This window comes from Meles meles, chromosome 15 (genome assembly GCF_922984935.1).
Source record: "Meles meles chromosome 15, mMelMel3.1 paternal haplotype, whole genome shotgun sequence".
NCBI lineage: Eukaryota > Metazoa > Chordata > Mammalia > Carnivora > Mustelidae > Meles > Meles meles.
Window position 1 is genome coordinate 31,571,443 of NC_060080.1, and position 25,827 is coordinate 31,597,269.

A 25,827-nucleotide genomic window follows, 5' to 3' on the forward strand; every position below is an offset into this window, starting at 1 on the left:
GGAGAAGCAACATGGGGGGGTAGGGGGATAGGAGAAGAATAAATGAAACAAGATGGGATTGGGAGGGAGACAAACCATAAATGACTCTTAATCTCACAAAACAAACTGGGGGTTGCTGGGGGGAGGTGGGATTGGGAGAGGGGGAGCGGGCTATGGACATTGGGGAGGCGAGGCGAACCATAAGAGACTATGGACTCTGAAAAACAACCTGAGGGTTTTGAAGGGTCAGGGGTGGGAGGTTGGGGCAACCTGAGGGTTTTGAAGGGTCAGGGGTGGGAGGTTGGGGGAACAGGTGGTGGGTAATGGGGAGGGCACGTTTTGCATGGAGCACTGGGTGTTGTGCAAAAAGAATGAATACTGTTACGCTGAAAAAATAAATAAAATGGAAAAAAAAAAAAACCAAAAGACACTTGAACATATTCCACTCTTAAAGCTACGTGTGTGTATAAAATTCTTGCATCAAGAAGTAGTGTTTGGAGGTCAAAAAAGTTCTTTCCAGAAGAAAAGGAAAACATGGAATAACGGGACAGCTAAAACATACACAAGTTTTCATATACCTAATACAAAGTTAGAATAAATCCAGTCTTCATTTTTTAATACCATGTATAAATTTTGCAAACTTGAAGATCAAACTCTTTCACTGGTATTAGAATAAGTACACAGATTAGATATGTGTGTGTGGGTGTGGGTGTGCGTGTATATGAAGTAAATACAAGGCACAATTTAACATACCTCTACATCTGAAGCACTTCGGGGCTGAGCTTGGCATAGCATATTTAATAACTGCAAAATTAATTCTTCAACATATTGAAGAGCATCATCACTAGACTCAAGAGTCGGATGAACTTGCCCCTGGACCTATAAACAAAAAGCAAAGTAATTAAAATGTAGATTTGCACTCAAGAACATGATCTGGCTTCCAAGTACAGATCTAAATGTCATGACCCAGAAGTCTGGAGTTCTCAACTTTTTTCCCAGCCACATACATCATATATGCTTTAACATGCCCCTGGAGACTCAGATACCTAACTGCAAATTTCAATATCTATTTTTTTTCTTAAATCACAGTTACCCTGAGGTGTGGGAATGCAGAGAGGGTGGGAGAGGCTAAGTTGGGAATAAAAGATGCAGTTTATATGGTTTCCATCAAGAACCAGTGGTGGTTAGAACATTTACTCAATATACTCCTTGGGCAAAATTGACCTCCCATGGCTCTTTGGCCTTTGTTTCATTCTATTTTCCCTACTAAATGATAAAATCCAACAGGGGCTTTCTTTGATTCACCAATGTAACACCAGCACCTAGCACTGTGCAGGACACACAATACAAACTTGATAAATGTTTGCTGAATACAAAGTTACCTTTTATCAAAGGACACAAAACGGTCACTTTTGACAATCTGTCACTGTCTGCTTTAGGAAGGTAACTTGGTGGTCACTCATTCATAAATGCCCAATAATCTTTTTTTGGTATTTTTAAAATTAACATATAATGTATTATTTGTTTCAGGGGTACAGGTCTGTGATTCATCAGTCTTAGACAATTCACAGCACTCACCATAGCATACGCCCTCCCCAAAGTACATCACTCCGCCACCCCATCCCTCCCACCCTCCTCACTCCAGCAGCCCTCAGTTTTATTCCTGAGGTTGAGTCTCTTATGGTTTGTCTCTCTCTCTGATTTCCCCTTGTTTCATTTTTCCTTCCTTTCTGCTAGGATCCTCTGTCTTGTTTCTCAAATTCCTCGTATCACTGAGATCATATGATAACTGTCTTTCTCTGATTGACTTATTTTGCTTAGCATAATACCCTCTAGTTCCATCCACATTGCAAATGGCAAGATTTCACTTTTTAATGGCTGCATAATATTCTATCGGGTATATGTACACACACACACACACAAACAAACACACACACACACACACACACACACACACACACACCTTCTTTATCCATTCATCTGTTGATGGACATCTAGCCTCTTTCCATAGTTTGGCCATTGTGGTCAATACCTAATAATCTTTACTTTCATTTTCCTCAACCATTTCTTTGGAGCCCATCAGGCCAAGAGCCTCTGTAGAACTTATATTTTAATAACCAGCATGATAGTGTTTACTTGCATCCTTTGTCACTTCACTATGGAGCACAACTATTTCTTACTTTCATTTATATTTTTAGATTCTACTTATTCATGAGAGAGAGAGAGAGAGAGAGAGAGGGAGAGAGACAGCATAAACACAAGCAGAAGTGGCTGGCAGAGGGAAAGGAAGAAATAGACTCTCCACTGAGCAGGGAGCCCCACATGGAACTCAATCCCAGGACCCTGGAAAAATCACCTGAGCCAAAGGTAGATGCTTAACTGACTGAGCCATCCAGGCACTCCTATTCCCTACTCTTAAAAATGGCAGAAAAGGGTGCCTGGGTGGCTCAGTGGGTTAAGCCTCTGCCTTTGGCTCAGCTCATGATCTCAGGGTCCTGGGATTGAGTCCCGCATCAGGTTCTCTGCTCAGCGGGGAGCCTGCTTCCTCCTCTCTCTCTCTGCCTGCCTCTCTGCCTACTTGTGATCTCTGTCAAATAAATAAATAAAATCTTAAAAAAAAAAAAAGGCAGAAAAATCAGTTCCAGGAGACAGACAATGTATGTTTTAAAATATGTTCAACTTTAGAACAGCAGCAGAGCCTTCTCTGGGGGAAAGTGCACAGTACTCGCTGGCCAAGAATATGTAGTATGGTCTGTCCTACTACACCTCATCAGCGGACAGGGTATGACAGCGTCAGTGTAGGGGTACATTTTAATAAACAGTATACTACATAATGAATTTCTGAAATGTGTGTTAAACATACACAGAGGACTGCCTGGGTGGCTCAGTCAGATAAACATCTGATTTGTGATTTTTGGCTCAGGTCATGATCTCATGGGTTGAGAGATCAAGCCCTACATCAGGCTCTGCACTCAGTGGGGCATCTGCTTGGGATTGCCTCTCCCCCTCTGCCCCTCCCCCACTTGTGTGCACTCATGTACTCTCTCAAATAAATAAATAAATCTTAAATAAAGTTATATATTAAAGAAAAATACTTATTAAAGAAAAATACTTTAGAGGCAGATAATACAACAATTTACAACTGTGGTGGGGACTGCTTCAACAAGTCTGAGGTTTAAAGCAATTTATTATTGTTTTATAGATGAAGAAACTAAGCTCCAAAAGGCTTAAATCATTTGTCCAATCATTTTTGGTTATGTCTGGTATAGCAATTACCAACCTGAATGTAAGTGATTTATCAATCTCTCCACCCTGTTAAATGACTGAATGGATGGACAATTAAAATAATGGTTAGTTTGGACTTAGAGCCCAGAATTCGTGTTTCTCAGCTCAGCGCTTGCTATTCTCCATGCCATCATACTACAACTAATGTATATAACTAGTGTGAACTTACTTCCTTTAACACTTTACAAGACCAAACCCACCTTTCTGTTTTTAAACTGGAATCTGACTAATGTTTTATTAATTCATTTATCTGAGTATAGGTGACGCACAAGGTTACAATGGATTTAGGTGTACAGCAGTGACTTGCCTTCTCTACACCTTATGCTCACAGTGCAGGTGCCATCCGTCACCACGTTACTACAGTATCACTGACTATACTCCATATGCTGTGCTCACATTCCCTTGATTATTCATTCCACAACCAGAAGTATCTCCCATTCCCCTTCACCCACCCGGTCCATCCCCCTAACCCCCTTCCCATCAGCCACCATCAGTTTAGTTTGTTCTCTGTATTTCAGATCTGATTCTGCTTAAAAGTTTTATTTTTATTCATTGACCTGCATGCACCCATTGCCTTAAATTGTCTTCTCTGTTACTCTTTCCCTTCATGGCTGATTCATCCACAGTGAATCCTAACACCACATGGTACACTTTTCATGGGGGGCTCTCAGTCAAGTCTTCATTTTTTAAATTCTCTTTTCTCATCAGTGACACAATCTATTCTACCTCTATTATTTCTTTTTCCATTTTCTTGTGGAGTTCCTTATTTTCCTCTACCTCTGGAATGTGGATTCTATCATCATTTGTTTATTCCCTTCTTCTGTTCTTTCCCCCAATCTCATTAGTTCCACATCTTAAACTGTAATCTATGCAGATGACTACAAAGTATCTCTAATCTTCACTTCTCTCCTGACTTTTAGACACACACCTCAAACACTTGCTAGATATCTCTACCTATCCTATCAAAATCTCTAATATGACTCAGGGAGAAAAAGGAACTTTTTATTATAAAAGTATTTAACAAGAAAAACTATGTCTCAGGGCACCTGGCTGGCTCAGTTAGTGGAGTATGTGACTCCTGATTGCTGGGTTGTAAGGTTCAAGACCCACATGGGGTGTAGAGATCACTTAAAAATAAAAAATAAAGGGGTGCCTGGCTCAGTCAGTTAAGCAGATGCTTAACTTAAGGTCATGATCCCAGGGTCCTGGGATTGAGCCCCACATCAGGCTCTCCGCTCAGTGAGAAGTCTGCTTCTCCCTCTCCCACTCCCCCTGCATGTGTTCCCTCTCTCCCTGTCTCTATCAAATAAATAAAATCTTAAAAAAATAAAAAATAAAATCTTTTAAAAAGCACTTATAAAAAGGAAAACTATATCTCACACATAGAGCTAAATTTAAGAAATGGAAGTATATTTTATTTTTTCAAGATTTTATTTATCATCTGAGAGAGAGAGAAAGAGAGAGAGAGAGAGTGCATGAGAGGGGGTGGGTTAGAGGGAAAAGCAGACTCCTCGCTGAGCAGGGAGCCTGATGAAGGGCTCAATCCTGGGATTCCAGATCATGATCCGAGCTGAAGGCAGATGCTTAACTGACTGAGCCACCCAGGTGCCCCAAAATGAAAGTATATTTTAGAAATCACAGTATAGCAGCCCCTGTTTTCACAAAATGTTGTACTGGAAACCATAGCTATAATTGGGGGTTACATTCCTGTCCAAGGCTTCAGAATCACATGCACTATACAGCTATAGATTTACAAAACCCACAGAATTTTAGAAATAAAAGGGACTTTAGATCATTTCAGCCCCACTAATTAGCAAATGAGAAAAAGGAAAATACCCATGATCCTATAGCTAACTAGGAATGTTATAAATACTGAAGCTGGGCCTCCCAGTGTCTGGGCCATCACTCTTTCCACTAAACTCCTGACTGTCAAATTTGGAGTCTGAGGAGTGTCCTAGTAGTCCATCAGCATAAGGAAAATGCCCACAAACTGTATCTAATCACACAGTGGGCTTCCACAAAACACTTGGCTTGAAGTATGCTGTCACACTTTAATAAACATTGACAAGTAATAAATGCAAAGGCACCACTATAAATCTCTATAATCTGAAAAGGTATAATCATTTTCTTTTTTTAAAGATTTTTTTAAAAATTTATTTGACAGACAGAGATCTCAAGTAGGCAGAGAAGCAGGCAGAGAGAGAGGTGGAAGCAGGCTCCCTGCTGAGCAGAGAGCCCAATACGGGGCTCGATCCCAGGACCCTGGGATCATGACCTGAGCCGAAAGCAGAGGCTTTAACCCACTGAGCCACCCAGGCGCCCCAGAAAAGGTATAATCATTTTCATTCGAAATTACAAATAAATTTATGAAATTTATGTAAAATTTATGAAATTATAAATATACTGAATATCCAACATACAGCTAAAATGCTAGAGGTAATATTAAAATAAAAATATTTAATCAGGGCACCTGGGTGGCTCAGTGGGTTAAAGCCTCTGCCTTCAGCTCGGGTCATGATCCCAGAGTCCTGGGATCGAGCCCCGCATCGGGCTCTCTGCTCAACGGGGAGCCTGCTTCCTCCTCTCTCTGACTGCCTCTCTGCCTACTTGTGATCTCTATCTGTCAAATAAATAAATAAAATCTTAAAAAAATATATTTATCAACAATAAATTTAATTAACTTTTAAAAATATCAGAGCCCTCTGAGGTTTAGGTACCTCAGGAATACATTTTAGAAAGTGTTCTGGAAAGTGCAAATTAATCAGATTATTTTTTAAAATGTTCCTTGTTTTTCAAAGAAACCCATGCAAACAACATAATTCTTCACTAATATATTTCCACCTCTGGCAGCTCTTCAGGTTACAGTTTATGCCGAAGCAATTCAGACTATTTGCGGTTTGCTGAAACATGGCATGCAGTTTCACTCACTGTTCTCCGTGCCTATCATTCATTCTCTTACCCTTTTATCTGCCTGTCTGACTTTCAAAACCCAGATCTCATCTCATTTGGGAAGACTTCCTTGTTTCTGGCCTCTTTCTAAGGTAGAATTAATCTCATTCATTCAAATGATTTATTGACTCTATTAAGTATCAGACTCTGTTAATGTTAAATACATAGTGATAAACCAAAAAGTCTCTGCTTATAGGGGTCTTATACTCTGCTAATGCTTGTACTGGATACCTCATTTTTGTTATCAGTTTGTCATACTGAGTTATAATTACACGTTCCCTTGTCTACTGGATGGACAGTGATCATCTAATTGGGCAGGGCCTTGTTTATCTAGTTCTAGAATCATATTCTCTTTACTTCTCACTCTAAATCCATGACACTCATGGTATACTCAAAGCCTTAGGGTTGCAGGGGTGAAAGGGATAAAATATCTCTTCCTTAGAATTAAGAAAAGGGGTAGTGGTAAGGCTAGAGTTTGGATGATTCCAGAAGCATAAACTCTTTAGGAGAAACCATTCAACATATAAAGACAGAACTAAAATAGATAATTATATAGAATCAAATAAACTGTATATAACTAGAGTGGTGAAATGCTATGGTTTAAACAAACTTGATACTGCATAAAATTTCAGAAATTTAAATTCAAACTTTTGTTCATTGATGGTTACTAATAGCCAAATAAAACCTATTAGGTAAATTAATCACACAAAGAATTAGGCTTAAACAGAAAATAATGCATGATGCCAGCTGTTCTAAGTTTCTGAGTATTAACCTTTACCATATCTTAAATCTGTCAAATTAGAATCACAAGGTTCATTCATACAAGACTAATAAGTTATTTTACTTCCTTAAAAAAAGAATACCTTAAAACCTCCAACTGAAAAGCATGGACAACAGTAAATGTTTCAAGATAAGGACACCAATTCCTGAAATACAGACTTTGCTCTTTATTTTTTTAAGGAAGATGCTGTTAAGAGATTTCATGAGCAGACAGAAGTAGTATTACACTTCCTGTACAGACAGAACAAAAAACACTTCTTTTCTGTGAGACAGTGTTACAGCTAAAGTGTTCCATTCCATTTAAGTGGTACTCAAGGTATTTAATAGGTCAAATGATCCAAATTATTGAAGACCATACAGAAGAGGTTACCCTGCCAAATCTATGACAGCCTTCAGAAGTCATCTACAGCTGATATTCACTGAGGGTATATAGGGTGTATGTGTGTGTGTGTGTGAGAGAGAGAGAGACCAATTATAATAAGCATTTAGAATTGGGCTTATATACTAGATGTGGGTTTTCCCTTACATACAGTTTTAAAAAATATTATATTTTATACTCACACTTATTGATATCAAAAACTTATATATATTTAAAAATATATAATTGGGTAATTTAAATAAAGCAAATGTAAGAACTTCACTAAAGAATTAATGATAGCCATGAGTAAGAATTTTATATGATGATGACAGTGAGTAATTCTTTTAAGGTAGAATCATCCTATTCAACTAAAGATGACACACTGAATTTTAAACATCCTTGGGGCGCCTGGGTGGTTCAGTGGATTAAGCCTCTGCCTTTAGCTCAGGTCATGATCTCAGGGTCCTGGGATGGAGCCCCGCATCAGCTCTCTGCCCAGCAGGGAGCCTGCCTTCCCCTCTCTCTCTGCCTGCCTTTCTGCCCACCTGTGACCTCTGTTTGTCAAATAAACAAATAAAACTTAAAACAAAACAAAAACATACTTTAAAGACTTCCTACATCTATCTTAGAGATGGTCCATTTTGCCTCTACTGGTTTCTAACAGATTCAGAAGCAACTTTGTGGGCTATTATTGCCAGATTTTGTGGAATCTGAAAAAACAAAGGGATCAGGTCTGTATCAATCCCTAGTTGTCCGATACAGGAGTCCTCTCAGTGTATTCAGCAATCCCCTGGGTAAACTGCCAGAAAACACTACATTGAATTCTGATGAATTTTTCATAGCCTTTTCTAGCTAATGGCTCTTTGAAGAACTAGAAAGGCTTCTAGAGTGTATTTCATCCTATCTTCATCCCAGATCTGCTACTTTGATTTATAAATATAACAGAATATAAAATAAAACTTGTATTCTCAAAATCTTTGCCATAGCAAATAAAGATCTGGACTGTTAGTTACATTTCTTTCTTAGTGTTACAATGATTATTTAGCCAACATTTTATGTTTTAGGTGCTTATCTTTCCTCATACATAGATTTAAAAATCAAAGCAAAAATCCTTTGTAAAAAAATTAAAAGAGACAAATTGACTAAAAATGTTTTCTCATTTCTTAGAGACTCTTAATTAGCTTTTAGTCCCATATATGTAACAATCTTTTTTTTTCTTCCAGAGTTCCTCTTATTTGCTGGAGATGCAAAGAGGAATAAGGACATAAACATCTACCCTCACAAAGAGTTTCAGCTCACAGAGGACCTAGACATGTACACAACTGAATTAACCTAAGTATGATGGGGCTAAATGGAGTTATATTTAAGGTACAGCGATGACAAAAAAAAAAAAAAGAGTGACCCTTGCTGATGGGTATGAGGAGTATCAGAAGTATCAGAAGTCTTCCCTAAGTGGGGCGCCTGAGTGGCTTAATCAGTTAAGCTTCCAACTCTTGATTTTGGCTTAGGTCATGACCTCAGGGTTGTTAGATCAAGCCCCATGTTGGGCGTGAAGGCTGCTTAAGAGTCTCTCTCCTCCAGCTTGCACCCTCTCTTAAACAAAAACAAAAACAAAACAAAACAAAAGTCTTCCCAAGGAAAACACACATGAACTGCAGCTTATAAAGGATGAATAAGGTGTGAAAGGCAGCACGTTAGGAAGCAGGGCTTTTACTAAAAAAGCTAGCATTTGACAAATTATAGAGGCCAAGACCAAATGATATGTTGGGAAAACTTTAAGAACTGGGCCAAAGAGTGCATGTAGGGAAGGCTAAGCCTGGGAAGGGCACACTTGTGTTTAATCCTAAGAAGTGGGGAAGTTACCAAGGAAATAGAATAATTGAAAGGTTTTAAACAAGACACTAACATAATTGTATCTCTTTGTGGAAGAATCTCTCTGGTATCAGTATGAAGAATGAGTTGAAATGAAGATTAGATTGAACGAAGCAAAACTAGTTGGAAGGATGCTACAGGGTCTGGAAAAAGAAACAGTGGAGGCCTAAACCAAGGCAGAAACACTGGGAGGTGGGTAAGTGAGGAGGCGTGTTTGGATAACTATTTTGGGGGAGAGAACCACCAACTTAACCAGTAAATACTAGAAGAGGATTTTTTTTTAAAGATTTTATTTACTTATTTAACAGACAGATAGATATCACAAGTAGACAGAGAGGCCGAGAGAGAGCAGGAAGAAGGCTCCCCACTGAGCTGAGAGCCTGATGAGAGGCTTGATCCCAGGACCCTAGGATCAGGACCTGAGCCGAAGGCAGAGGCTTTAACCCCATGAGCCACCTACGCACCCCAAGAAGAGGATATTTTACAGAAAAGATAAGAAATTCAAGTTGAACTCCTCAGTTTAAGGTTCTTGTATTATATGTAGTGAAACAAAGCTGAAATTTTTTTTATCAAGTGGTTTAAAATTTTTATTGTATTTAATTTTTTTGGCTGTGGAGTTATTTCTCCTAGTAGCGTTTCAAATACTCAAGTAGCAAAACTACCTAACTACTGGGTATTTATGGATGAGATATATTTACTTATTAACCTATTAGCTGTCATAAGTATAGGATATGAAGAGGGCTTATATAATGAATATTTGTAAATAAATTAGTCCCAATAGTCAAGATTTTTCTTTTTTACTAATGTTAAATGAGTACAATGAATTAACTGCAATAAGTAAAAATTATTTAAAACTACTCATCACATATTTGGCCATGTGAGCAAAACATAAATAAATAAATAATCTGAGAACCTGTGTACACTATAGAAGTAGCTTTGGACTATTACATATGGCCAAAAAAAAAAATGCAAGTACAAAAATAATAAAGATAACTTCAACTGTAATTTTTACAATAAAAGCAATGAAAAAAGACACAGCTAACATATAGTAACAACTTTAAATTATAGGAAATACAGTTACTGAAAAGTTCTATCTCATACTATCTGAAGAAATTTTCAATTACAGTAGGAAATATTCACACACAGAATTTTTTAAAACACATACATATTTAACCCTTCATTCAAAACCACACTGTAAATGACATTATAAGCCTGGGACATCTTATTATACCAGAAAGCAAGGAAGCTCTCAGAGGTGAATGAGTTGTAAGAAACAAAACAAAACACAGGAATATGTGTTTTGAAAAGGCTCCTCACTTGCAAAATATGGGCTAATTCAAAAACCAAATCTACTGTAATTAACGGAAATATACTGACTGTGCTTGCTTCAGCAGCACATTCACTAAATTCGGAATGATACAGAGATTAGCATGGCCCCTGTGCAAGGATAACTCGTGAAATACATTGAATCTATAAAAACCAATGAGGTCAAAATGATGTTTTAAAAAAATACCAAACTCATTAAACAGCACTGGAAATAACTGGGACACCAATTCTTAATCCTGAAATAATTAATATACATCCTTCTTTTCCTGTCCGAACTATACTCTGGGATAACCAAATAACCCAAGTTGATGAGGAATTCTTCCTTACAGAAGGATTCCAAAGAACAAATGTAAAAAGGAATGCAGAGCAAAAACCACCCATCTGCAACTTGGACAACATAACTTCAGACATTAATCACCAACAGATGAAACCATTATATGAAGAGTTCATCTTTTATAAAGAAGGGCTAAGGCTGTCAATTGTGAATCCCCTGATCAATCTTAAGTTAATATCACTAAAACTGAGGCCACACTTGATGCAGTGAAAAGCCACAGCACCACCTGTGGAGTAATCTTGCCAAAAAAGCTAAAAATAAATCTAATCAAGACTCAAAAGCTAACTTCCATTTATAGAAACTATGACACATATAAGTTAGATAGTACCCCAAGGAAGTAAACAGAAAAATCCAGAACGTTGAACATCTTGAATGACAACTGACCCAGTTCCTGCAATAAGTCATCTGGGAGAGAAGGGTCTGTAAATTAAGGAAAATTCAGAGACATAACAACTATATTTAACATGCAGTCCTTGTTTGGCTTCTGATTCCAATAAACCAACTGCAAAAACAACACTTCTTGGAAAAATGGAAGAATCTGAGTTTTGACTAGTATTATTAGCGACACTAAGAAATTGTTAATTTTGAAAACTATGATAATGGCACTGCAGTTGAATGAATATGTAAGAATATGTAAGAAAAAAATACATGTTGAAATACACAGGGAGGAAATGACTTCTGATGAATGTGATTTGCTTTAAAGTACTTCAGGAAAGATAAAGAGGCAGATGGATGAAGTTGAAGTAAATGTGGCAAAATCTAGGTAACTCTAGGTGACGGGCACATGAAGATTTGTTCCAGCTACTTTGTGTAGGTTTTAAATTTTTCATTTAAAAATACTGGAGTGGAATATAAAAATACTGCGTATCACCTACAGAGACTCTCACCAATGCAAATTCACCCCACTCCCACTATTCCCTTTGCAAAGATCTGGGGTTAGGCCCCACAATCTGCATCTTTAACAAAATACCTCAGAAGATTCTTGCAAGTGATCCTGAGATCACACTTGGAAAAATATTAACACAGAAGAAAGAACTCCAAAGTCAGTCCTAAATATATCTAGAGAAATTAAGAGGGGGATTGATAGAAGGTCTACAACTTGAGCTGACTTTTGAAAAATGAATGGAAATCTTCCAGGTCAATCAATGAGGAAGGCAATCTGGCAGGAATGCTTATAAGTAAACAGAGATACAAGAGTACATACTGCAGTTTAGGAAACTGCAAGCAGTTTACTATGATTAGAATATAAGGAAGCATGATGGGAAGATGGTAGGAGGTGAAGTGAGCAAGAGATACAATGTAAAAGATTTCTGTAGGCCATGCTAAAAAATTAAACTACACTCAGTATATCTGGTGCTAAGGGAAATTTTACTCTGTATTCTAAACAGTTCAGTTATGGGACCTTGGAAACAAAATGTCTATGACTTGAGGACTATTTTTGTCTTAAAAGGGTCTTGGTAAAAAGACCTTTATTTTTTCTTAAGTTTTATTTATCTCTTTACCCCATGTGGGACTTGAACTCACAACCCCTTGACAAAGAGTCACATGCTCCTCCAACTAAGCCAGCCAGGCACCCCAAAAAAGACCTTGTCATAAAAAAGACAAGATATCAATATCATAGTTACCTTCAACTAAGTTCCCTACCCTGTCCATGACCTAAAATGAGGCCTTAAAAAAAGGTACTAAAATTAAATGCACTCAAGCAAAACAACAAAAAATCAAACAATACACCTACATGTTACCATTATGTGCATACAGTATGTACCTATGTATTTCCTAGTTCAGTCCACTAAGAGGGCCTAAAGGTACATATACATACCTCACTAACAAGGAGCACATCCAGTGCCCTGATCTTGGTTCCTAACACCAGTCTCCAAAAGAGAAAGAAGCGTTCTTTAGAGACATGGCTGATTATAGGTCTGGGGACAGGAATATACAGAATGAGCCTAGAGCATGTTGCAGTACTGGAAAGGGAAAAGTGCTCAAAACCCAAAAGGGTAGAGCATGTCAAAAAGTCACAGAGTGGGGAAAAAGAAGGAATGAAAGAAAGGAAAAAACAAGACAGGAGTCAACATGAAAGACCTCCCAATGATCAAAACTGATACAATTTGAGCAAGAAAATAACACAGTACCGGATTATAATCTGAAGTATAAAATAAGTATCCATGAGGCCATTCTGATACAGATACAAACAGATATATGAAACAAATATTAACTTATTTTCCTAAATAAAGGGAATTGTATCTTTTAATATCTATGTGAAATATAGATATTTCCTTTATATATATATATGCAACTACATAGTTACTCCCTCCCTATCTTTTCCATATTCTTTAGAAGTTGAGGGAGGGATATTTAATACTATACGCTTCTTACAATCCAGTTCTATACAATATGTAAAAGATGGAGGATGGAGAATTAACTTTATAGTGGATAAAGCTAAGAAACACTACCTTGGCCCTGTGATCAAGGTTAACATCAACAATGACAAGTCATGTTTATAACATGTACCTTTGATATGCTGTGACAAAAAATGGCAATTTACCTCTGTAGTTTTCCTACCAAAAAGCTATGACCTCAGTCTAACCATGAGAAAAGCAATGGACAAATCCAAATTGAGGAGCATTCTGCAAAAACATGACCAGCACTTCTCAGTCATCATGGATAAGGCAAGTCTGAGAAACTGTCACAGACCAGAGGAGGCAAGGGAGACAAGATAACTAAATGTGATGCGGTATCCTGGGTGCGAATCTGAAGCAGTAAAAAGACACTGGAGGGAAACTGGCAAAACGTGAATAAGGTAGCAAGTTCAGTAAATAATAATGTACTAATGTTGATTTTTTTAGTTGTGACATACGCACCAGAGTGACATATGGCATTAATAAGGAGAAATTAAGGGGCGCCTGTGTGACTCAGTTGTTAAGCATCTGCCTTCAGCTCAGGTCATGATCCCAGGGTCCTGGGTATGAGCCCCATGTCGGGCTCCCTGCTCAGCGTGGAGTCTGCTTCTTACTCTCCCTCTGCCCCTGCTCGTGCTCGCTCTCTCTCTCTCATAAATAAAATCTTTAAAAAAAAAAAAAATGTTAACAGTAAGTAATGTTTGAAAAGTAAAACTTGGAAACAACCCAATGTCTATCAACATCAGAATGGATCAATACATTGTAGTAAACTCACAAAGTGGAATATTATATACCAGTGAAAAAGAGTGAGCTAAAAGCTACATAACATAAATGACTCTCAAAATCAAAATACTGGTCAAAAATATAAGTTACAGACTAATACGAACAATATGAGTCCATTTATATCAAGATCAGAAAAAGGCAAAACCAAACCAGGCATTGTTCAGGAATTTATACACATGTGATAAAACTGTAAAGAAATGTAAGCAGTCGATTAATCCACTTCCAGGTGATGGGAGAGGAGATGCAATTATGTAGAGAAACACAGAGGCCTTTTAAAGTATTAGACATAAATTGAATCTTAAACCATGTGTTAGGTACATAGGTGTTCATTTTAAAATGAATGTGTAAGTTACATGTACTCCTTTAAATTTAAGATATACTTACAAATTTTTAAGAATTAAGATTATCATGAATAATATTTAAAACTATTTTTCTAGTCTTGGAAGTTTTAAGTATTTTCTTCAATAAATGTTATAAAACATAAATATATAACTTTTACAAGTAACAAAGTATCTTTTTTAAGATTTTATTTATTTATTTGAGAGAGCGAGTGAGCACATGCCCGGGGAAGAGGCTGAGGGAAAGGGAGAAGCAGAGTTTCTGCTGAGCAGGGAGCTAGATCCCAGGATCCTAAGATTATGACCAGAGCCAAACGCAGATGCTTAACCGCCAGACCACCCCGGCGCTCATACAAGTTCTTAATTGTAAATGTTTTTGCAGTAATAGCCTAGTATTTACCAAATCAGAATCTGCTATCTGTCAATGAAGTTTGAAATATAACTTACAGAATCATTTTTCCATAGCAATAATGCAAGATAGTGCTTGTTTGTTGCAAAGAATGTTCATAGTTGTTAAATTAAAAAGTTCTGATGATTTTGGTCATAAAAGCTTTTTTAAAAACCCAAGTATTCTCTTATTTTTAAAATCAATATTTGGAAATGAAAAATTTAACAAAGTGATCAAAATCAGAAAAAGACATTACACAGTGACACTGAAAAGTGGCTGTCTTTTTTCCTGCATTTGTTAATGAAGTAAAATCCATATTATGCTCTGTAGTCAAAATTTAATTGGTTGTCTATTTTTTAATTTTTATGGAAACATCAATTAATAAATAGGGAAGAAATCCTGCTCTTTCACTCTGATTAATTACAGAACTAATAAAATTAGGTCATAATGATTTCCTCATATAATCTTAAATATTTTAAATTCTAAAAATGGAACCAAAATTTGTTAACTGTGGTGGGGGAAGAAAATTTGTGTTAAGGCCTATGTATATATAATTAAGATAAGAATAAAAGGTTCTGTAACTTTGTATGTATAGATTCTTTCTATTATAGGAAAATTTTTATTTTTAAATATTTGCAAATATTTAATCCATGTTATATATTTTTTGACAATTTCCCTGATTTTTAATTCATAAATACAGCATCTGACTATTCACAAGTTTCTGAATTTTTATTAAAAACATTTATTGAACCTTCTCCATAAAAATACTCTCCTAAGTTATATAAAAAGGATATAGAAAATAATGCCTATTGAAGAGTAAATAGTAAAGCTGAAGAAAGGAAACACAAACAACATATAATCATAAAATCTTAGGTGTTGTGAAGAAAGAGCTAGAAGTGACTTTGTACCCTAAATTCCCACCTAAGGAGGCTGTCTTTTACAAAATAGTTTGACGGGCACCTGGGTGGCTCAGTTGGTTAAGCATCTGCCTCTAGTTCAGGTCATGATACGGGGGTCCTGGGATCAAGCCCCACATGGGGCTGCCTGCTCAGCGGCGAGTCTGCTTCTTGCTCTTTCCCTCCTTCTGCCCCCTCCCCTCACTTGCATTCTCTCTCTGCCTCAAAAAACAAAACAAAACAACAACAACAAAAAAACTTGTATGTACAATGCACACATCAAAAAGATCAAAAAGTTGACAAAGTACTAAGAATAACCAAGTTTGGGAGTAATAAACACAGGTACCTGGCTTCTTTGCCTTGTTACGCATTAGTAGCTTTTTATCATATTTCAATTCAAGCTAGATCCAGTGAATATTAGAGTCAAACTCTTGTCTGATATAAAGATGTCGGACAGACACATTTTCACAAAACTAGTTGGAAACTTTTACTCAGAAGCATCCTATTTCTAATTTTAATGTTTGCTCCGGGGAGAAAAGTTAACCTGAATTGACTAATATCATGAACTGCTCAGTTTATTCCATTTTGTTATTTATATCAAAAATGTAAAGTAAATCAAACTCAAAAGAAGGACTTAAGCCCTCAGCTATTATGTAGCCAAGGGACAGGATAGGTAGGTACTTTACAAAACTTGTTCAAAATCTAAATTCCTATGGGAGAATAGCAAAATAACTCTAGCTGCAGGAGGAAGAGAAATAAAATAAATACTACTATATAAATATCAGAGTTAGCATTGCAGACCACATTAGCTTGACAAGGGTGTTTGGTAGTTCTTCTAATCTTTTCCTTACATTTCTTTCATTCGTGCAACAAATATTTGTTGAGTAGTCCATATACATGCTCAGCAGTGTAGTAGGCATTAAGGGAAAGCAGAAAAGACAGAGTTCTAGTCCTCACAGAACTTACATTCTTTGTTCTAGGTTAGACTTGTGTTACTGGGTCTTTTACCTCATTTTCCTCTGTATTTTTGGCAAAGGAAAACTAGATCTATGTTAATGAAAGAATAAAGAAAAACAGAAAGATAATTTTTGGAAAAAGGTAACTTAATGCAGTAACCAAAATCTACTTTTAATTTACCCCAAAAGAGCTAGAAATCTAGCCAGGTCTTAAAGCTCCAGAAAGAAGTTAAGGCCAAAGACAAGGATCTGGAGTTCACCCAATCATTCATAGGAAACAGTACAAACTAAGGGTGGATAAAATCTCTCACTCCGGGGGTTAAGACCACAGAGCCGTGAAGGACGAGACGGAATCTTGGTAGCACCTACATCTGAGCAGCAAGCAGATGAAGATGAGGCAAAATAAAAACCAAGAACTTTAAATGCTGCAAATCTCAGAGTATTTTGAGAAGGCCAATTAATGAACAATTAGCACATAACTGGTGACCTCTTGGAGAAAAATACGAATAAAGTAGCATGAGCAGAACCCAAATGGCACTCAAATGGAACCCAACCAAATGAGACTCAACTGGCAGACGACCTCCGAGTAAATGGGAAGAGAGAGAGGGGAAGAGGGATGCTAAATGCAGACTGCTCTTGGGGGAACTCTAGCGAAGAAAACAAGAAGAGATGCAACAGTAGAAGTTTTAAAAAAGAAATGCAAAATACAAAGGGTAAAGGAAATACTAGCCCAACTGTGAGTCAAAAATTTATTACTTTTGGTATTTCAAGCATTTTAGAGGAAGACATTTTACCAATGTTGATAAAGTTTTAAGAGAAATCACTAACACATTTGTGTGGTACATTCCACATTCAACACCCATGTGCCAGAGACTAGCATACCACTGAACACATTCATTCAGGAAATATTTCTTGAGAGCCTGCTATGTTCCACATATAATACCAGGCACTGGGAATATAATGAAGAAACAGCTCTGCATGCATCATGTCATTTACAATGTAGTGAAGGGAAAAATATTAACCACTCTTTATAACTGTATAAAGGAAACAGTTTTATGAACAGGAATAACCTAATTTAGATTTGGGGGTCAGGGAAAAATCCTCTCTGATCAAGTGATGTTTAAGCTGAGGTCTAAAAGATAAGTGCGGGCTTCCTGCATCACTGCTCCCAGAACACTTTCACACCTTCATGCCTTCTCATGCCTGTCCTCTGCCTTGATTGTTCTTCTCCCCTTAACCCTACCAGCTGAAATCCTAGTGATCTTTTTGTGGCTCTACTATCTTACCAATTCACTTGATCTCTCAGTTAGAATTAAGTTGTGCCTTCTGCAGTTATCTTGTTTATTTATTTATTTTTTATTTATTTGAGGAGGGGAGGGAGAGTGAGAAGCAGACTCCCCCCCGCCCCCCGCCGCCAGCAGAGAGCACAATACGAGACTCAATTCCAGGACCCTGGAATCATGACCTGAGCCAAAGGCAGAAGCTTAACCAACTGAGCCACGAAGGTGCCCGTTATCTTATCTTTTATTGTTAATAGCTGAACACTGATGTATACTGTAATTGTTTCCCCGAAAGCTCCTGTAGGGCAGGGACTATGTCTTTTTCATGAATTGTCTGCAATGCATCCTTACTGACATACAGTATACACCTAATGGATGTCCTATTACTTGGTTTTATTTCTAACAAAGGCTTAGTGCCTAATGAGTATGTTTTCCTTCTTTCTATTTCTAACCAAAGTGGGTATTACATGTGTAAGAAGGTGGCCAAGGATAATTATGTAAGCACAGACTGGGAAGTATACTGAAATCGGACATTTTATTTGGGAATAATTTTTTAGAACTCATTTGGGAAGAAAGTGGAAGCAAACAGCAGATTGAGAAAAGAGATGGAAAAGTGTGCAAAAGCTGCAAGGGTATTGAACTGCCAGCTCGGACAAGTGGGACCATTCTGCCTGCCTCGAATAACCCTTCCCCAGTTTCTGGTTTTCCTTCCCACTTCCACAAGTTGCAACAAAAAGAACAAGTCCCTGGTCATGATAGAGTAACAGGCCCCAGAATCACCTTCCCACGTTGAATAATTTATAAAGCCAAATACATGAAACAAAGATTTTCAGATACTGGGAAACAGGCAGTTCACTCTATAATACCTAAAGAGTAGGGAAACAAATGAGGTGAGCCCTATCACTGCTCAGCTTCTGCCTAGAGGCAGTTTTCAGGCTCCTGAGCAGGGACTCAAAGGGAGACCAGCAATCTCAAATTAAGGAGACAGAAATCAGGTCAAGGTGGCTAAATATGTGCAGTAGGGCACTTAATGGAGAAGACTTCCCAAGACAGAGGAAGACAGGTCCAGAGATCCACAGAGAACCCTCATATCTATGGCAAAGTACTGATATAAACCTGTGAGAAAAATACCCCAAGGCCAGGAAAGAAGCACCAAATGGGCTGCAGACAAAATAATTCCTGGAGCTCACACAGGAGTGGGGTTATTAGTTCATGCTCCCACCAGCCACAGTGGAAAGATCTCTTAACACATGGGATATCACGTAAAGTTCTCAAGAAAACACAGTCTCAGTAGTAAACTAAAGTCTACTTTGGATCTGCTCTACCAAAGCTTAGAGTAAGTCTCAAAAGGCTTCAACTTATCCAAAATAACTAAATCATTTGTCAGAACAAAATATAAAACTGATAAATCATGATAAAATATTAAAAAATCCAGTACCCAACAATGTAAAATTCACAATTTCCATCAACCAATCAAAAGTTACCAGCATGCAAAGAAGCAGGAAAATATAACCCAAAAGCAGAAGAGGAGTTAATCAATTGAACACAGAAAATGGTGAAGATGATGCAATTAGCAGACAGTGAAATTGATATAGCTAGCATAAGGCCACAAAACAAGTCTCCACAAATTCAAAACAAAACAAAACAAAAAAACCTGAAGTCATACCATGCATCTTTTCTGACCATAATGCTATGAAACTAGAAATCAACCACAAGAAAAAATCTGGAAAGAGCACAACTACATGGAAGTTAAATAATGTGCTACCAATGAATGGGTCAACAAAATAAATAAATAAATAAATAAATAAATAAATAAATGACATCACAAATTACGTGGAAACAAATGAAAATGAAAACACAACAGTTCAAACTCTTTGGGATCCAGCAAAAATGGATGAGAGGGAGGTTTATGGCAATACAGGTCTACCTCAAGAAGCAAGAAGAATCTCAAATAAACCACCTAGTATCACACCTAATGGAGCCCAAAAAAAAGAACAAAACCCCAAACCAGCAAAAGGAAGGAAAATGAAGGAACATTAAAAATTAGGGCAGAAATGAATGGCTTAGAAACTAAAAAAAAACTCAACAGATCAATGAAACCAGGAGATGGTTCTTTGAAAAGATCAACAAAATCGATAAACCTCTAGCCAGACTAAAAAAAAAAAAGCAGGGGTCGGCAGGGGGAGGGAGAGACACCCAAACAAACAAAATCACCAGTGAAAGAGGAGAAATAACAACCAACACCACAGAAATACGAACAACTGTTAACAGCAAATTATGAAAACCTATATGCCAACAAATTGGGACAACTCAAAAGAAACGGTTATTTTCCTAGAAACATAAAACTTACCGAAACTAAAGCAGGAAGAGAGACAATTTGAACAGACCAATTACCAGCAATGAAACTGAATCAGTAATCAAAAAATTCCCCAAAAAACAGAAGTCCTGGGGTGCCTGGGTGCTCAGTTGTTAAGCATCTGCCTTCAGCTCAGGTCATGATCCCAGGATTCTGGGATCGAGCCCCACATTGGACTCCCTGTTCGGCAGGAAGCTTGCTTCTCCTTCTCCTACTCCCTCTGCTTGTGTTCACTCTCTTGCTGTGTCTCTGTCAAATAAATAAAATCTTCAAAAAAAAAAAAAAAAAAAAAACCACACACACAAAAAACAAAACCCAGAAGTCCAGGACCAGATAACTTCACAGAATTCTATCAACATTTAAAGAATTAATACCTATTCTTCTCAAGCTATTAAAAAAAAAATATATAAGAGGAAGGAAAACTTCTAAATTCATTATATGAAGCCAGTACCATTCTGATACCAAAACCAGATAAAGACACCACAAATAAAGAGAACCCACAGGCCAATATCTCTCAGAAATATACACATAAAAATCCTCAAAAAATATTAGCAAACTGAATCCAACAACATATCAGAAAAAATCAGATGCCATGACCAGGTGGGATTTATTCCCAGGATGCAAGGGTGGTCCAAAATAATCAACGTGATATGTCATATCAATAAGAGAAAAATAAAAACCATATGATCATTTCAATATATGCAGAAAAAACATTTGACAAAGTACAACATCCATTCATGATAAAAACCCTCTGCAAAGTAGGTCTAGAGGGAACAAACCTCAACACAATGAAGTCCTTATACGAAAACCCACAGCCAACATCATACTCAATGATAAACAGAGCTTTTTCCCCTAAGGTCAGAAACAAGACAAGGATGTCCACTCTCAACACTTTTATTCAATATAATACTACAAGTCCTAACCACAGCAATTAACAACATAAAAAAGTAAAAGACATCCAAATTGGTAAGGAAGAAGTAGAACTCTCATTATTTGCAGACGACATGACACTATATATAGAAAACCCTAAGACTCTACCAGAAAACTACTAGACTGATAAATGAATTCAGTAAAGTCACTGGATACAAAATCAACATACAGAAATCAGTTGCATTCCTATTCATTAATAATGAAGTAGCAGAATGTGAAATTAAGTAATCACAATGACAATTACACCAAAACCTATAAAATATCTAGGAATAAACTTAACCAAACAGATAAAAGACCTGTACTCTGAAAAGTAGAGATCACTGATGAAAGAAATTCAAGACAACACAAAGAAGTGGAAAGATATTCCATTCCTATGGACTGGAAGAACAAATATCTTTAAAATGTCCATGCTACCCAAAGCAATCTAGAGATTTAATGCAATCCCTGTCAAAATACCAACAGCATTTTTCACAGAAGTAGAACAAGCAATCCTAAAATTTGAATGGAACCACGGAAGACCTAGAATAGCCAAAACAATCTTGAAAAAAAAAAACAAAACAATTCCAGGTTTTAAGTTATATTACAAAGTTGCAGTAATCAGAACAGTATGGTACTGGCACAAAAAAAGACACATAGATCAATGGAATGGAGTAGAAAACCCAGAAATAAACCCACAATTATAAGATCAATCCATCTTCGACTAAGGAGGCAAGAATATCCAATGGGAAAAACATAGTCTCTTAACAAATGGTGCTGGAAAAACAGGATAGCTACGTGCAAAAGTATGAAAATAAACTCAAAATGGATTAAAGACCTAAATGTGAGACCTGAAACCATAAAAATCCTTAAAGAGAGCAAAGGCAGTAATTTCTCTGACATCAGCCATAGCAACATTTTTCTGAATGTATCTCCTGATGCAAGGGAAACAAAAACAGAAACTACTGGAACTGCATCAAAATTTAAAAATTCTGCAGAGTGAAGGAGTCAACAAAACTAAGAGGCAACTGACAGAATGGGAGAAGATATCCCCAAATGACTTATCCAATAAAGGGTTAGTATCTAAAACACATAATGAACTTACACAACTCAACACCCCAAAAAAACCAAATCCAATTTAAAAATGGACAGTAGACATGAACAGACACTCTCTAAAGAAGACATACAGATGGCCAACAGGCACATGAAAAGATGTTCAACATTACTCATCATCAGGGAAACACAAATCAAAACCACAATGAGATACCACCTCACAACTGTCAGAATGGCTAAAATAAAAAAAACACAAGAACAAGTGTGGGTGAGGATGTGGAGAAAAGAGAAGCTTCTTGTACTGTTGATGGGAATGCAAACTGGTGCGGCCACTATGGAAAACAGCATGGAGATTCCTCAAAAAATTAAAAATAGAACTACCATATGATTCAGGAATTATACTACTGGGTACTTACCCCACAATACCAAAACACCCCTATGTTTACTGCAGCATTATTTACAATAGCCGAACTGTGGAAATAGTCCAAGTGCCCATCTGCCCATCTAAAGATGAATGGATAAAGAAAATGCAGTATAACGTACAATGGAATATTATTCAGCCATAAAAAATAATGAACTTTTGCATTTGCAACAACATGGATAGAGCTAGAAAGTATAATGCTAGGCAAAGCAAGTCAAAGCAAGCTAGGCAAAGCTAGGCAAAGCAAGATGTCAGAGAGACAAACATCATATGATCTCATGCATATGTGGAATTTAAGAAACAAAACAAAAGAAGAAAAAAACAAAAAGAGAAACAAACCATGAAACAGACTCTTAACTATAGAGAACAAACAGATGGTTACCAGAGGAGAGGTGAGTAGGAGAATGGGTGAAACAGGTGATGGGGATTAAAGAGTGCACTGATCATGGTGAAAAAATAATAAATAAATGAAACAGGCAGTATAAATATATGCTTCATAATGTAAAGGAAAAATATGAACATGATGAGGAAAATGATACAAAAATATCTAAATAAAACTCCTAGAGATAAAATTATAGTATCTTAAGTGGAAGATACAACAGATTGGATATTGCAAAATAAAATACAAGGGAACTTCAAGACGTAGCTAGCAAACTCTCCAAAATGAAGCACTGACAGGGGAGTGGGGGAAGACCAAAAAAATGACGCGCTTCCATGACCTATGGGGCAAAATTAAGCAGCCTAAGATACATGCAACTGGAGTCCCAGCAAGGGAAACAGGAAAAAAATTTTAGTAATGAGGAAGCTCCGGTTCTGGGGGCTGTGTCGGAACTACAGGCCCACCAAGAACACTTTGGCAAGTACGGCAACAAAGCAGTTGGTTGTCTGTGTTTTAAGAAACTATAAGGGGGCACCTGGGTGGCTCAGTGGGTTAAAGCCTCTGCCTTCAGCTCAGGTCATGATCTCAGGGTCCTGAGATCGAGCCCCGCATCAGGCTCTCTGCTTGGCAGGGAGCCTGCTTCCCTTCCTCTCTCTCTGCCTGCTCTGAATACTTGTGATCTCTGTCTCTGTCAAATAAAAAAAAAGAAAGAAACTATAAGGATTCATATTTCTAGTTTTTACTCTGATAGGACTAAAACCTGACTTATGTTTAGTCTAAGTATGTCCCTTTTCTTATATTTATCAATGGGGGAGGAAATAAGAACATTTTAAAAAAAGAAAGAAAAAAGTTATTTTCTACCTCAACTGGACTCAAATATTTATTGAAGGTCTGCTATGTTAGCAAAACATTATTTTAAATGTCAGAGATTCAATACTAAACAAAGTTTACACTGAACTTACACTTTAGTAAGAGAAGGGCTCCAGCCATGTGCTTTTATTTTTTAAGAATAGGAAACCTTAATCTGAACCTCAACCCACTAAAAAGAGGTATCAATAATCCGTAAGTAAATAGGATGGAGCACCTGAGTGGCTCCTTTGGTTGAGCATCTGACTCTTGGTTTCTGCTCAGATCATGATCTCAGGGTCATGGGACAGAGCTCAAAGGCCAGCTCTGTGCTCAGCAGGGAGCCTGCTGGAGATTCTCCCTCTCCCTCTGCCCCCTCGCACTCTCACTCTAATAAATATTTTTTAAAAAACATATGTTTTAAAAAGGGAAACTACAGATGTAACTCCAGTACATGCGATAGTATTTTTTTAGTACATCTAAGCTTTTCTATGAATTTAGTATGTCTCATTATTCAAAGTACATAAAACACTCTGCTTACACATAACTCATGAATGTATCATGTAAGCATATAACTGGTGGTTAATGCAGAAATTATCTCTTCCCCAAAAGAGCCAGGTCTGTATCCTCCCTACCCTTTATTGTAACTATCATGTCACCTGTTAATTCCACACCTTGCCCACTACCAGTCTTCCTGCATTCTTTTTCAGAAGCCAGAATCCCTACCCACAATAGGATAAATCAGAGGAACAGGAATTCTGTTCACAGAGTACTTATTAAGTGAATGGATGAATCACACTGTTAAATTATATATAGTACTAGCTATATCATTATGAGTTAAACATGTTTTGCAGAATAGTATATCGTTATCGGGCTGAACTGTGTCCCCTAAAAATGCGTATGTTGAAGTCCTAATTCCCAGCACTTTAGAATGTGACTATATTTGGAGATAGGTTCTTTAGAGGCAATTCAGTTAAAATGAGGTCATCAGAGTAGGCCCAAATCCAATCTGACTAGTGTTCTTTTAACAAAAGGAATTTTGGACACATGCATACATTGAGGAGAGACCACGCAAAGACACAGGGAGAAGATGGCCATCTATAAGCCAACGAGAGAGGCCTCAGGAAAAATCAACCTTGCCAAAACCTTGATCGCAGACTTCTAGTCTCCAGAATTACAATAAAATTTCTGTTGTTTAAGCCACCTAGTTTGATATGGCCATCCTGGCCAAACTAATACAATTATGTATCTATTAAAACAAATAAGAATTAAGCCATTTGAAAGACTTCCATCAGGTATTTTTTTTTTTTTTAAGACTGTATTTCTTTGAGAAAGAGAGCACGCACGCAAGCACAAACAGGGGCAGAGGGCAGAAGCAGACTCCCCGATGAGCAAGGAGCCCAACATGGAGCTCGATTCCAGGATCCTGGGATCATGACCTGAGCCAAAGCCAGATACTTAACTGACTGCATCACCCAGGGACCCAGGGCATTCTCAAGACAGAAAAATTTAAAGTACAGGGAATGCTCAAAAAAGCCATACACATGCACACCTGTGTGTGTACAATGTATTATAAATATACATTTGAACATGAACATGACAATGTGGATGAAAATCTGTAATAATATAACCTAGATTATTAACATGGGTTAGAGGTTCTGGCAGAGAAGGGATCTGGATGGAAGAGAAAAGGGAGAAAAATGAACCAACCACTCTCTCCTCACCATCCTCCCCCCAAAAACTCTACTGAAAATAATTGTGCCATTTTATGCATTTTTATAACATTTTATGTGTGTATATAAAATAAAACATAAATTAAATTTTTCATTATATTTAGTTTTCATTTAAATAAGAATTTTATGATTGCTTTTCTGCTGTGTGTACATTAGCCATGGGAAAGACAATATTCAAAGTCTTTTCCCACAGAAAATAACTATATACAA

The 25,827-nt window shown here is 37.2% G+C and overlaps 1 protein-coding gene and 1 non-coding gene across 5 annotated transcripts in view; one reads left to right on the forward strand and one right to left on the reverse strand.

Moving 5' to 3' along the window:
* SOS1 (SOS Ras/Rac guanine nucleotide exchange factor 1) overlaps nucleotides 1-25,827 on the reverse strand; it is a 151,924-nt gene that overhangs the window by 84,888 nt on the left and 41,209 nt on the right. For all 4 annotated transcript variants that reach the window (XM_045978794.1, XM_045978792.1, XM_045978791.1 and 1 more), the window contains exon 2: nucleotides 733-858. In XM_045978794.1, the coding sequence (XP_045834750.1) occupies nucleotides 733-858 (126 nt within the window). The remainder of the gene's footprint in view (nucleotides 1-732; nucleotides 859-25,827) is intronic.
* LOC123926262 lies at nucleotides 10,602-10,707 on the forward strand. Its single transcript, XR_006815195.1, has one exon. It is a non-coding gene; the product is annotated as a U6 spliceosomal RNA (small nuclear RNA).